The sequence below is a fragment of the Blastomyces dermatitidis genome, assembly GCF_000003525.1.
Source record: "Blastomyces dermatitidis ER-3 genomic scaffold supercont1.1, whole genome shotgun sequence".
Lineage (NCBI taxonomy): Eukaryota > Fungi > Ascomycota > Eurotiomycetes > Onygenales > Ajellomycetaceae > Blastomyces > Blastomyces dermatitidis.
Genome location: NW_025544774.1, coordinates 6,737,196 through 6,752,528, shown reverse-complemented (window position 1 = coordinate 6,752,528; position 15,333 = coordinate 6,737,196). Strand labels below are relative to the sequence as shown.

General features: G+C 31.9%; 2 protein-coding genes across 2 annotated transcripts; one reads left to right on the top strand and one right to left on the bottom strand.

The window, feature by feature from the left end:
- The first annotated feature begins 1,032 nt into the window (after window positions 1-1,032).
- On the top strand, window positions 1,033-2,002 carry BDCG_16233 (uncharacterized protein). Its single transcript, XM_045425484.1, has one exon. It carries the CDS (start codon window positions 1,256-1,258, stop codon window positions 1,502-1,504), a length of 249 nt encoding a protein of 82 aa, XP_045279359.1. The 5' UTR covers window positions 1,033-1,255; the 3' UTR covers window positions 1,505-2,002.
- A 9,470-nt stretch (window positions 2,003-11,472) lies between these two features.
- BDCG_16232 (uncharacterized protein) lies at window positions 11,473-11,882 on the bottom strand (the record flags this gene model as incomplete). The annotated part of the gene is made up of 2 exons (XM_045425483.1): window positions 11,473-11,729; window positions 11,825-11,882. The coding sequence occupies 2 exons, from the start codon at window positions 11,880-11,882 to the stop codon at window positions 11,473-11,475; spliced, it is 315 nt and encodes a 104-aa protein (XP_045279358.1).
- Between the last annotated feature and the right edge of the window lie 3,451 nt (window positions 11,883-15,333).

Here is a 15,333-nt window from a genome sequence, read left to right as displayed (position 1 = left end):
TTCGGTTCCGTCATGTTACAATGACAGAGTAAAGTGATCACATACATCTTATTGAACTGCTTAATTCATTCAAATTCAATCTCATCATTTATAAAGCCAGACTCAGATGTAGTGATAATGTAGTTGTCAGATAAGTTGAAGTATGTATACTAATTCTTTAGATGAATCTTTAATTTCATTATAATCAATGAATTCAATACTGTGTTATCTGCACTAACACACTTCATCACTGTTATTAACTTATGAAAGTATAATAACTGTATAATGAAATTCATGTCTTTAAAGACAGTTATAATTCACTGTCTGCATTTTTCTTCTTCTTGAAATTCAATCTTATCAAAGTTGTAGATATCACAGTGAAAAAATTAATATTAATTGAAGACAGCTTCATATTAATTAAATCAGTTAATAATGAAGCTCATATTCTCATAAGACACTTATTTTGAATTCATGAGTTTTTGCTTGACTCATTTATAATCTGACAGGTGTTTGATAAATCAATATATTCACATCTTACTTACTATGAGAGATGCAGTCTCTGAATCTGTATGATACTGTCTCAACATGCAGTTCATAGCAGCTTTGATATACTTGATAATGAATAAGTAAAAATTAATATTCAATTAATAAATTCATATCTTAATTGTCTCTTTCTGACTGTTATTTAATACTCAATTCAGTGAAACTCTTATAGTTCTTGATTTCTTTCTATTGATTCTCTCATACAAGATGACATATGAGACTTTGAATTCTTGTGATAGAGATGTGATTTTTAATTTTGAATTACTTTTATACATGTCAACAGCTCTTTGCAACTGCTTCTCAGTGTAATTAGAAGATTTAGACATGATTATAATTAATGATGATTATTTGAAGATGAAGAATGAAGATATTGAAAATATTTTCTTTACAGTGTGGTTTTCCGTACGCTGTGGCGCACTCACTACAGAGAGTGAGTAAGCATGGCACGGTTACATCATACATTTCAGATTGCTCGGGGAATCCCCCGGGTTGCCCGGAACTTATGCGCAACGAATTAATTCCAATCACAATTCATCTTTGACGGTATCGGCGGCCGTTTCTGGAAAGCGTCGTGGTGCCGCTTTGGCGCCCTCGGCGGTATCGAGGCGGTATCGCGCACGCTTTAACGCATGTTGGCTTGGCAGGGGATCCTCGTCCGGCTCCTTCATGCTTCCTCCGGCGTGCTCACCAAGCTCAACCACTACTCAACCATCCAGCCCACCTCGAGCAAATCATGATGGACCCGCCGGGCGGCCAGCCATTGTCATACCTCGCAAGGATGAATCGAATCTTCAGGAACACCGAAGTCAGATTCCCCCCAAATCTGTTGCACAGTTTGCAACTCAGCATGCAGCCGCCGGCCCATGCATTTCTCTTACTGCCCTCCAGAAATGGTGGCCTTTGCCCTAGGATGTTTATAAACGGCTCCATGTCCTCCCGCTGCCCTCTTTTCTTTTCTTACCAAGCCATCCTGTGCCGGTAGATCTTACTTTCTTTGTTTTTCCCTCAGCGGCTACCACTCACTTCCACCTGGAGTCAGTTGATCTATGCTTCCACCAAAGAAGATCAGATACAGATGGTGGTTGCCAAATCATGAGCAAAGGCAGCAGCTGCCCGCCCTCCTACGAGCCGACGCCTGAGGCTGGCGCCCACGGATACAGACTTCCTCCAGAGGGCCAAGGAGCATGAGTCCGCTGGCTGGACTAAAAAGCACAGTGTGAATAACACCAAACTAGGCTTGCGGATAGTATGGAGAAAACTAGAACTAACTTTATCAATATACAACTCATGTATTTGATTATGTATACACAGCTTGCTGATCATGAGTCATGACAGTATATATATATTATAATTGAGAGATGAGAAAATAAATAGAGACTCTGACAGCATTTTCATGAGTCTGTGACTGATAATAAAGATAATATTTACCTGTTTCTGTGTATCAACTGAAAGTGAAGTATGAAAGTATATACTGATAAGAAACAGTAAGTGCAGAATGAAACAGAGTTACTGCTGTTTTATTTATCTGACTTTTAAGTGATTTTTCTATTTGATACTTTTATAAGAGAGAAACTACTGCCAGAAGAAGATTCTTGACTTAAGAAGTATAAAGTGAAAAAGTACACAGTTTTTCTTTGTCTCAGTTTTCACTTTTACAGAATAAATCAATAGCTGTGCAGTTAAAAGTATGATTTTAACTGATAAATTATAATAAGTGTGAAAATAATACTGTTTCAGATATTAATTTTAAGAGAAGTTTCATTAATAAAGAGAAAAATATGTTTATTACTTAAAGTAAAATTAAGAGTATAATTTTCAGTGAAATATTAAATATAAATATGTATAGTAGACTGTAGTTACTCAGAAATAATATAGTTTAATAATAAGTGTAAAGCTGTTAATAGTAAGTTTAACTTTATTAATATATTAATATTATAAATAATAAAATAAAACTTGATAATAAATACTGAAATAATATCTATGATTTTAACTTAGTATATTTTATTATAAATAATAAATTCATTATTAGTAATAATAAATATTATAATGAAAATAAAATAAAAAACTTATTTCTCTGATAATATATTCACTTTTATATTATTTATAATAAAGTGTTAAAACAGTTCAATTTCTTATTAATAAAGACAAATTTAATACATATTAAAATAAAAAATAAAAAATAATAAATATATATATTTTTACTTTATTATATTAAATTTCATTATTTTATTAAAGTAAAAATTAATATATATATAGAAAAGTCTTTGTTATTATATATTACTTAAAATTAATATTCAATTTATTTATATATTTTATTATTATAATTATTTATAATAATGTATTTAATAATTTTAAATATATTTCAATAATACTTAGTTTTTAATATTATGAAAATAGAGTCTCTTAATAAAATTTATTTTGATTAAAAGTTAGAGAATTTTATATTTTTAAAATTACTTTCTATAAGAAAAGTACTCACAGATAATTATTCAGAAGTTCACAGCTTAGTATAATATATATTAATAATTACTAGAAGTATTCACAGTAGAAAGATAAAATATAAAAATTAAATATATAATTATAGCTAGACTAACTGTGTGATCATGTCTGAGATCAGAATCAGAATTTTTGATAGTCTCATTACCAATTTAACAGATTTCATTACATAGTTTTAACATTAGATAGTAGTCTTATACTGTCTCAGTGAGACTTACTGTCTACTCTTATTATATTTTTCAAATAAGATTATGATTTCTACTTCTTAATTTAAATTATTTTTATTGCTTTAAATGACTTTAAATCTCATTTAAGCATTATCAAAAAGTGTTACTTTTTAAAAAATTAAAAATAGTCTAAAAAAACCTTAAAATGTCTAAAAATAGTAACTTTATGTCAAGAATGAGACTAAATGAGATCAAATGAAATCACTTTCTTATTTTTTTCAAGTCATGATTTCATTTTGAGATCTGATATATAGTCACTTTATATATTTATTTAATAATTAATCTCAGTGAGATTCATGTCAAGAAATGTATGACATCAGATTAAATGAAATCAAATATGAAATTCATGATCTCAGTAGTCAGTCTAATTGTAGCAGACTGTGTCTGATCAATTATATAGACTATTCTGTTACACTTCACAGATTTTAATCACTTTATTCTCAAACATATATACTCTGATTCTCAGCCATTCTCAATTGCTGATTCTCAGCTGTTATAAATATATATAGATTCTTTCATTCTGAAGCCTCACTATGTATACTATTATATACACATATAAATATTCACTTTGATCACTGATTCTCACACTTTCTCTTTCTTTTTCTTCTCTAATGTTTTTCTCTTTGTTATATAAGACCTATATATTATACTGATCTATTCAGTATAAGCCTCTTACACTAGAAAAATGTTTATTATCTTCTTATTAGAAACAATTATTCATGTATTATCTTCTCATTAGAAATAATTATTCATTGAGAGATATTTAAATGTGTAATAATGTGTAGAAAAGAGAAACAGTTAAGTAAACACTGAGTTCTTAGATAAAAGCTTGCTCATCAGTTACTCTGACTCTATAATAAGATTTTACAAGAGAATGTTAGTAAAAGACCTGAGAGTTCTAACACTCAGATATATGAGATATTCATACAATTATACTTCTTCTGATTTCACAGATATTACATATCTGATAAATGATATAATCATGTCTAATAATAATATAAAAGAACTCTCAAGTGTGAGCATAGATGTAATATTATAGTAACTTCAAGTAATGTTAAAACTATAATAATAACAGATAGCTGATATGCATGCTACTTAACAGCTTCAATATGAGAAAATTCAATGATTAATCTATACAACTTCAGCATTTACAAAAGTACTGAAAGAATACTTAGATACTCTCATATATTTCAATACTTCTAATCTCACTCTCTACTCATTATGAAGAACAGAAATGCTTATAAAACTGAGTATAGATGAAGATATCATTGATTCATTAACTAATCAAGATTGATATATTAATAAACAGTTGAAGAATAACATAAAACAGAAGTTTTATTCATGAATAAAAGCATGTGAATCTGTGTTGTGAATGTCTGATAATATTATTAAATATCTTAATACTCTGTTTTAAGACACTACTGTGTAATAGAAAGTATTGAATTAATTACAGAGTATCTGACAGAGAAACACTTCTCTTATAACATTTATTTCTGACTTTGACACTCAGATTTAGACTGACTGTGTGACCGTGTCTGAGATCAGAACCAGATTTTTTGACAGTTTTATTATCAATTTAACTGATTTTATTACACAGTTTTAACATTAGATAGTAGTCTCATACTGTTTTAGTAAAACTTACTGTCTACTCTTGTCACATTTTTCAAATGAGATCATGATTTTCACTTCTCAATTTAAATTATTTTTATTGCTTTAAATGACTTTAAATCTCATTTAAGTGTTATCAAAAAGTGTTACTTTTTAAAAAATTAAAAATAGTCTAAAAAAAACCTTAAAATGTCTAAAAATATTAACTTTATGTCAAGAATGAGACTAAATGAGATCAAATGAGATCACTTTCTCATTTTTTCCAAGTCATGGTTTCATTTTAAGATCTGATATATAGTCACTTTACATGTTTTTTTGATAGCCAGTCCCAGCGGGATTCACGCCAAGAAATGTATGAGATCAGATCAAATGAGACTAAACATGAAATTCATAATCTCAGCGGCCAGTCTACTCAGATCTTAGAAGCAGATAATCAATCTTAAGAGAATCAAATAAAGATCAGCATGCTCAAGAAGACATTAACTTTCAAACTCTTACAGACTCTTATAAGTGTAAATAAAGACTTAACTTATGAAGGCTTCTGTACACAGACTGAGAGAATTCAGAAGATCTGAGAGAAAGTCTGTGAATTCTTGAGAAAGACTCAAGAGTATTAGAAGAGATACTATAACTTCAAGCATATTATAAAAAGTTTTAAGAAAGATGATAGAGTCTGACTAAGTCTAGAAAACATTATTATATGAAGATTTAGTAAGAAGCTGAATCTCTTACAGATAGAGTCTTACAAAATTATGAAGAAAGTTAGCTTATAGTTCTATAGATTAAAACTATTATCTGAGTTATAGATATACAATATTTTTTATATCTCTTTATTCTGTGAATATAAGAAATTTCTAGAAGAGAATTCTGTGACTTATCACTCTGTCTGTGAAGTACTAGAGAGTGAAAGAGAATATCAGATTAAAGAGATTATTAACTCAGAGAAGTGAGATTATAAGCTCTGATTCAAGATTCAGTGATAAGAGTATTCTAATAAGATAAATAAGTTCACTTGAGAATTATTTAAGCAGATAAGATATCTGCAGAAGCTGAGACATGACTTTTATACTGTAAATTCTGATAAGTCAGAATAACATGATCTTTGCTAAGAATCTGATTGTAACAAAGATATTAACACTGTTATTTATAAATTCTAGTCTATAAGATAATAAGTTTCTACTGAAATGAACAGTCTGCAGCATATGCAAAGAGAAGAAGAAATTATACTCTTATTAAAGTTAAAAAACAAGAAAATAAACAGAGCTGTGAACACAATTTAGAGATTAATAAAGAAAAAATAAAGAAAACTCATACTCACATTCTCAACTTCTGTGATATTTAATTCTCTTATAACTATTAATTTTCTTCTTCAAAGAAGTAGAAAGTATTATATCTGTAGTACAGACAATTGTTATATTTGATATAAAGATTATCAGAAATGCATAGACTTCAGAGAAGCTGAATATCAGAATGTATATAGTTGCAGCAGAATCTTGAGAGCTGATCATCTATATATATAATCAGATATCTCTTACAAAGCTGTGTCTGCTCTCTCAGTTATGCTGAAGTATTCAGCTTAGAAATAATTAAGATATGAAGAGAGAGCTCATCTGTTCAGATTAACTTCTGTTACAAATTCATGACATTTACATTGTCTTAATTACTCAGATTTTGCAGATACTCAGAAACTCATCTCTCATTAATAATGAGATTGTAGAAATGCATCACAGCATGAGAATCATTGATAGAAAACCTAGACATATTTACATATGCCTGATCAGAGATTGTGCAGACAGAGAGAGAGTAATTGTAGATCTGTAAGACTGCAGAAGATACTGACAATACTGAGAGCTTTATAAAAACTATCAGCTAGAATCTGTAAGAAATTACTTATAAGAAGACTTACAGTAAAGAAGAGAACTATACTGCTTGAAGTCAGAGACTGATCTGAGAAAGACATGAAATTAACTGCTGATCTAAAGATCAGATGCAGTGACAGAGCTGAGAGAAATGAAGATACTATTATAAGTAGTGATACTTCTACTTTATCAGTTAGTAAAAAGTAATCAGAGAAGTTACAGAGATGCTTATAAGAAGCTCAGTAGTAGTCAGACATTGTTACAAAGATATTGAAATTGAAAAAATTTTTTATTCTTGAGAAGTTCTTGAATTAATATATAGATATTGTTAGAAACACTCTCTCTCTGTTATCTGAGTGAAAACACTTCACAAATGAATAAAGATACTCATAGTTTATAAGAATAAGAGCTGTTACAGAAAAAGAGAAAAGAAGATGAGATTTCATGAACAGATCTGAGATATTTATACTACTCTAGAGAGATTTACTTACACTGTAAGTGATTCTGTGAAACAGTCAGATTACTCTAGTAAATAAAGAGTGATTATGAATCACAGACCTGAATCTTTTTATATAACTATAAAGAATGATTGCAGACTGTGAATATCTTAATTCTATAATTCTACAGAGTTAATAAAAGAATGAAAAATTTCTCACAATTCTACAGTGTTAAAGAACAATGATTTATGAGAATGAGTGAAAGATTAACTTATGAATACTTCTCTTTGATAAGAGTAATCTCATAGAGAGTGATTCATTTATAAGATAAATCTGTGTAATAATCATATATAAATCTTATGAAAATGATTGAGAGTCAACTGAAACTCTTCTATATGAAAGATATGAAATGAATCTGTATGATAGTCAGAGAAGAATCTGTAGATTACAAAGAATCTCACAGAATAAGAAACTAAGTAACAGACTCTTTTCTCTTTATAATAACAAGAAATTTTTCCTCACTGAGATTTTTTATAGATGTGAAGAATTTTTAGTGAGTATTACTACAGTGCTGAGCTGATTCTATGAAGTCACTCAGTGAAAGACTTCATGAATAAAGTCTTAGAGAGAAGAAGATATGTAAGAAATCTCACTTCTTATAGATTCTTTATCTCTATTTCTATCTCTCATATAATTAATAGAGCTAGCAGCTCTTGACTACACACAAGTATATAGACTGAAGTTCACAAATACTATTCATAACTCAGCTTAAATGCTATTTTATATTTGATCTCTACATTTTATCTTCTCATCACAAATACTTCTAGTAGTTAACAGTACATATTATGCCAAGCTGCAAACATCTGAATAATCATCTGTGAGCACTTATTCTTACAATAACAGTTTATTTACTTATCTTGAGAAATAGTTAAATTATTTAAAAAGAAATTCAGTCTGAAATAATACTATAGTATAGACTATTATTACTGTAAGAGATAAACTGATATATTATTATAGTAAAACTGAACAATCTTTTACAGAGTATTATATTATAGCAGCTCTATTAAATCTCTCTTATTAAGTTAATATCTACACTTCTTAAGATTGAACAGAGAAGAAATGAGACTTATATATTAAATTAATTTAAGACTATTATAATATTAACTATCAGAGATTTAAATAAGCAGATTTTAGAGATGTAAAGACAGTGAAATATAATTCTCTAATAAGTAATAATTTTTAATAATACTCTATATTATATAGAACTATAATACTATCTTTGAAATAGAACTTATATATATTAATTATAACTGAAAATCAGATAAAACTATATACTTATAAAACTGAATTTAACTGCTATCTTTAAGATGATTTGATAAATTTACATATGAAATCAATTCTAGAGTTATAAAAAATTATTAAAAGTATATATTTAATTATTATACTGATAATATATAATATTCTAATAATTTTATTAATAGAGATAAGAATGAAGTGAAAGTTCAACTCAAGCTAAGATATTTATTATTATTACTAAAAACAATTATAAGAAGAAACAATTAAGAAACTTATAATTATAAAATATAAAATTATCAGATAGTTTAATATCTCTGATCACAGTATATCAGAGAAGTGTAGTTTTTATAAGAAAGTAAAGAATAAACTTATATAAGAATATATTTAATTATTTTATAAGTATTATCAATAATTATTATTAAATTCTGATTATATAAGTAATCACTGAATGAATTAAATAAGACTGAATTTAATCTTCAGTCTTAGTCTTATTCTGATTTTGAAAGAATGATTATTTTTCACTGTTTATTCTGAGAAATTACTTCTATTTCACTGTTCTTGAATTAAATCTGATCATTTTTCATATCATTTCTCTCAGAAATAATTCATTTTCAGATTTTTTTAATGCTTGATTCTGATGAGACTCATATCAAGAAATGTATGAGACTAGATCAAATGAAATCAAATGTGAAATTTATAATTCTATCAGTCAGTCTAGTTAGAGATTCTGAGAGTTAATTGACTCTTCTATCAGTAGTACTGATGATGACTGAGCTCTTTTACCTCAGTAGTCTACAGATTATAAGACTGTTAAGTGTGAGCTCTACTGTGAACTTGTGATTAACATGCATAAGTTCAATCTCCGGATAAACTTAAGAATATAAATTTCAAAACAAATACTCTGAACATTTAACAATGTCAAGAGACATTCTAGAAGTGTGCTTTAAGAAGTTAGCTCTTGAAAGAATAAGCTCTAGAAGTGAGTTCAAAAAGAAAGACTGCTGAGAGAAGTTACTAAGAGAAGTCACTGAGAGAAGTCACTATACTCTGTGATTAGCTAGTCTGAGAGAGAGTATTAAGAGTTCTGAGAGTGAATCAGCTAGACTGACTGTGTGACCGTGTCTGAGACCAGAATCAGATTTTTTGATAGTCTTATTTAGACTGACTGCTGAGACTATGAATTTCACATTTAATCTCATTTGATCTGATCTCATACATTTCTTGATGTGAATTCCACTGAGACTGGCTATTAAAAAAACATGCAAAGTGACTATATATCAGATTTTAAAATGAGATCATGACTTGAAAAAAATGAGAAAGTAATCTCATTTAATTTCATTTAGTTTCATTCTTAGTATAAAGTTACTATTTTTAGACATTTTAAGGTTTTTTTTAGACTATTTTTAATTTTTTAAAAAGTAACACTTTTTGATAACACTTAAATAAGATTTAAAGTCATTTAAAGTAATAAAAATAATTTAAATTGAGAAGTGAAAATCATGATCTCATTTGAAAAATGTGATAAGAGTAGACAGTAAGTCTCACTGAGACAGTATGAGACTACTATCTAATGTTAAAACTGTGTAATGAGATCAGTTAAATTGATAATGAAACTATCAAAAAATCTGGTTCTAATCTCAGACACAGTTACATAATCAGTCTAGTTTTATTATTAATTCAACTGATCTCATTACACAGTTTTAACATTAGATAGTAGTTTCATACTGTTTCAGTGAGACTTACTATCTACTCTTATCACATTTTTCAAATGAGATCATGATTTCCACTTCTCAATTTAAATTATTTTTATTACTTTAAATGACTTTAAATCTTATTTAAGTGTTATCAAAAAGTGTTACTTTTTAAAAAATTAAAAATAGTCTAAAAAAAACCTTAAAATGTCTAAAAATAGTAACTTTATACTAAGAATGAAACTAAATGAGACTAAATAAGATCACTTTCTTATTTTTTTCAAGTCATGATTTCATTTTAAGATCTGATATATAGTCACTTGTAACGTGGCGGAACCGAAGCAGTGGCTAGTCGGCGGCGACACGTAGAGGTGGTTGTTTGGGAAGCCGTATGAGTGAGCTTGACTATCTTGCTTGAATAGCGAGCTCATAGGCTACAGGGTTATTGTGAGGATATCACAGATATGATACTTAGTATACTAAGAAGATTGTATGAGGCATGCAGTAACTCTTGTGTATATTTCAGTAGCAGCAAAATGAATCACTGACTTCTTTGATGAGGAGCCAGCATCTAGCTATTCTATATAGACAATGAGTGGATACTCTTCTCTCATTTCACAAGCAAGAATAGCTGGAGTGATACCTCAGTGATGCCTCATTGTCAAGGAAGAGTAATCTGCTGACCTTGTATAGAAGTGAGGTTCTCATACTCATCAATCAGATCTTCCTATGATATATCTGAATGATGTCATAGAGCAGTTGAAAACTGGTTCAGACAGAATATGAGATGAATGAAATCATCTGCATGAAAGCAATGAGCTGTGTGAAACTGCAATGAGGCCTTGATGCAGCTGAGAGTGTGACAATGCTCTTCTCTTTAAGGACATAGTCTCTATACTCTCAAGATTATCAGATTAGAAATTATCTTTGTTGTATAGCAATGATTGTCAACTGATTGACAGTGTGTGTGCTGTATATAACACAAAGATGAGTTTTTCTGCTGACTGTATAGGTCTTTCTTTTCTCACCTTCATTCAAATCAAACATGTGGTAAGTGAGTTCCTTATATATTGATTTGAAATGTGAAAAAATGTAGTTAACAAGTGACTTGCAGATCTCTCAATATATTCCATTCTATGTATGAAATTCCCTGCAAAAGTGGTGTGTTTTAGAGACAAAGCTAACAGTAGTGGCAGGATTTTTTTGAAAGATTTCTCTCTCTGTAACACATTTTTCTCCCCCTCCCCTCATCTGCAATAGTGAGTGCATGAGAGTATCATCCTTGAAGGACAGTAGAGGGCTTATTCTGATGTTTTCTAGTGAATAACAAATGTCTTCATGGTGCAGCGGCGGCCTCCATGGCCGCCAAGAAAGCCAGGTTGAAGGTGGTGATGTCAATGAGCTGTGGGAGCACTGCTTTCATCACCACATCTTCTCCTGCTTCTCTTGCAGCTGCAGTGGAAGTTGCTGTGCCCTGCAGTGAGATGTCATCCCTTCTGCTGGCTGATGTGTCTGTGTCTGGTTCATCCCTTGCCCCTCTCACCGCTGTTGCGACACTGCCCCCCCCCTCAGTCAATACAGTGGCATATGACCCTGTGTGGTCATTTGGAGAGGAACCCGGGGAGAGCTTGGTTCCGGGAACAGTGGCTCTGAGGAGCTCAATCTGTAGTTCCCCTCCCACGGCACACCTGAGCCCTGCTCAGGATGCTGCTGGGTTGAGTCTGCAGGGTCCTGTGATTCCTTCATCTTCTCTCTGTGGAGAGGCTCTGGTGCAGCCTCTGACTGGCACTGCTACTTGTCTGTGCTGTGTCAAGCAGCTGAAGAAGAGAGGGATTTTATACATCTGCTTCTTCTCTCACTTCTGTTATTTTCATTGCATCTGCAACAATGACTTCTGTCTCTCTGTAAGTATTACCTATCTTACAAGAAGACATCATATCAGCTCTGACAAGGAGTCCAGATGCTCAAGCAGTACAGAGCAAGGGTCTCAGAGCTTTAAGTGTTGACAGATTCTGTCAAGGCTGGGAAGATCCTCCTTGTTTGTCTGTAAAAGAAGGTGAAAGCATGGGTCTCTGAGATGGAAAAACATCTCAGAATAACTGGCCTCAAGAAGAGATCAGTCAGCACTGCTGTTGAAAGCACTGCAGAGATCAATTGCTGATTGAAGAGAATCTCACTTCAGTTGAAGCAGATGACTGAGATGCTTTATAAGTTGATAAGTTGATACTTTCAGCATCTCTCATACTCTTCTATAGCATGCTCCTCTACAGTGCTGCAGTGCTAACTTCTCAGCAGACAAAGATATCAGTGCTGAAGACTTCAACAGTGAAGAATGAGTTTGATGAGAATGTGATTGTTAATAAGTAGGCTCTGGTCCCTCTTTTTACTTTTTCAGTGAGCTGTGGCCTCATTAGAATAGCAGCAGTCTGTGAGTTGATAATATTAATCTTTTTATTGATTTCAAATATCTCTTTTCTTTTAACTGCTTCAGGAATGTTACACTTGTGTAGTCTCATTAAACTCCTAAAAACCCTTTGAGAGAAAATAGAAGAAGAGTGCTACAGAGCCTACAAGGCATCAGCTCACCACTGCAAGATTATCTCTAAAAAACCCTTTGAAAAAAATGAGAAGTCTCAAGTGATGTTTCTTGCTCAATGTCTCTGATGTGTAACAGGGCAGTCTCTACTAGCTGTCTCATAGGTTGCAATCTCTTTCTCAGCATTTTTCAAATACTCAAGCAGTTCTCATGAATTCTCTGACAATGAATAATCTTCTTATTTAACAAGGTATTGAAGCTTGCTGTAATGTGTTCACTTATTTAATATTTTCTTCACAAGATATTCAGTATCATTCTCAATCTCAATGTCATTCAGCTGAGGCAGCTCCGCCTCAGAATGTTGCTTATAGAGCTTCAAATAGAAAATGTGAAAAACAGGATGAATTGATTTCAATCCTGTGAGTAATTTCAACTCATATGCCTGCTTACTCATCACTCTTGTTATTAGGAAAGATTCTAGTCACTGCTTACTGAGCTTCTTACACAGTCTCATTGTCTTGATATTCTTTGCTGAAAGTAGTACTTGATTCCCTATCAAGAACTTCATCAGAAGATGTTTTCAATTATAGTATTTCATCTGCTGCTCCTGAGTGTGGTGAATGCTTTTCATCATCTTCTCATGAATTTTGTTCAAAAGTTCCAATCTTGCTTTTACTTCTGACACTGAGAAATACTTTATTCTCTGTACCTGTCTGACATTCTGACTGCCTATTCCTCTCTTTGAAATGTTGTCCGCGATGTCACTGAGTAATGAAGGATTATATTCATAATAAGCATAGAAAGGAGATATCTTTAAGGTTGCATTCTTTGCATTGTTATATGTGAATTCAGTGATCAGAAGATGTTTGAGTCAATCATTCTGATGATATAAACAGAACACTTAAAGATGCTGTTCTAGTGTCTGATTCTGGTGTTCAGTCTGGCCATCAGTCTGCAGATAGAATGCAGTACTGAGAAGACATCTTATTGTAAGATGATAGCAAAAAGCCAACCAGTATTTGCTGATGAAGAGGGATTCTTGATCTGTTATCAATGATTTCAGAGCACTGTGATCATGAATGATGATATCTAAAAACAGGTCAGCCAATTCAGAGGCTTTAATCTTTTTGTAAGTAGAGATATATCTGGTCATCTTTGTGAAGCAGTCAACAATGACCAAAATTGAGTCATATTCTTTGACTCTTGTCAACTTCAACAGGTCAACTATGAAATCCATCAATAGATTCTGTCATGAGTTCTTTGAAACAGGCAGTGATACTAACTCACTGTATTGCTTGTGCTGTGGGATCTTTATTCTTTGACAGACATTACAAGTTTCAACATACTTTTTGACATCTGCTCAGAGCTTGTCTCAAGTGTATTTATGTTTTAGAAGCTTCTCAGTCTTCTCTAACCTGAAGTGCCCTGCATGAGAATCATCATAATGAATCCTCAATAACTCCTGGCACACCGCCCTGCTATGAGGGATGAAGACTGAATCATTCAGCAGTAGAAGTTCACATTCTTCTAGTTACCAGTGACTTGGTTTCTTAGCAGCATCACTCTGCTCAGGGCCTGTCTCTTTCAAGTTCAAACTGAATCCTTTCTTCTTCAACTTTTGAATTCAAGCTGCAGTAGAGATGTCCCTCTTCTGTAACTTATCAATGAATTTCAAAAGTAGTCAGATTGAAAGATTGTAGACTGTTTTGTTCTTTGTCAATTCAATGATTGTAAGATGTGATATAAGAAGCTCATGATCTTCAGTGTCAGTCCTCTGCAGGGACCTGGGTTCTCTTTCACCTTCTATACTGAGTCGCGCAGCTGCCTCTCCAGCGCTGTTTCCAAGCTTTAGAGAATCTCAACTCCCTGCAGCCAGCTTCTTCTGCAGTGATGACAGAGGTCCTTTTGTAGAATCCTTCTCTGCATCAATGATATTATAATTGAGCTGTCTAGACAGTGTGTCGGCGGGGTTAAGCTGACCTGAATGATATCAGATATAGAAATCATACTCTGAAAGCAGCTCTGCTCATCTGACTTGACATTCTGTCAAGCTCTTTGTTGTCAAGAAGTAATGCAGATTTGCATGATCAGTGAGGACTTGCACTGAGTACTTACTACTCTGAAGATAATGTCACCAGATCTTAAAGGATTTGATAATTGCTAACATCTTCTGATCATGAGTATCATACCTTCTCTGCATGAGTGATAACTTCTTGAAGAAGAAGGTTACTGATCTTCATTCACAGTGTCTTGTAGACTCTGTGAAAAAGCCTTCTTTCACAGGCAATTCATTGCCTGTTTCTTCAGAGGTGATTATCCCCTGATTCTTTCAACATTGAAAGGCCTTCAGTGTCAACTGTGAAAAGATTTCACAGATCTCATTTCTGAATGCATCAGTCTCACACTGACTGAATAAGTCAGGGTTAAAATGATTCAGTATTGTGACATCTGTGAAAGCTTGTTTCAATTCTGCAAACACCTGCACAGTGCCTTGAGTGAGAATAAACAGTTTCATTTTCCTGTCTTTCACACTTCTCTTCAACAGATCTGTAAGAGGGGCAGTAATCTGTGAATATGCATAGATGAATCATCTGTAGAAATTCACAAATTCTAGAAACACCTGCATCTCACAGTACATTCACAGCATTGACCAGTTCTCAA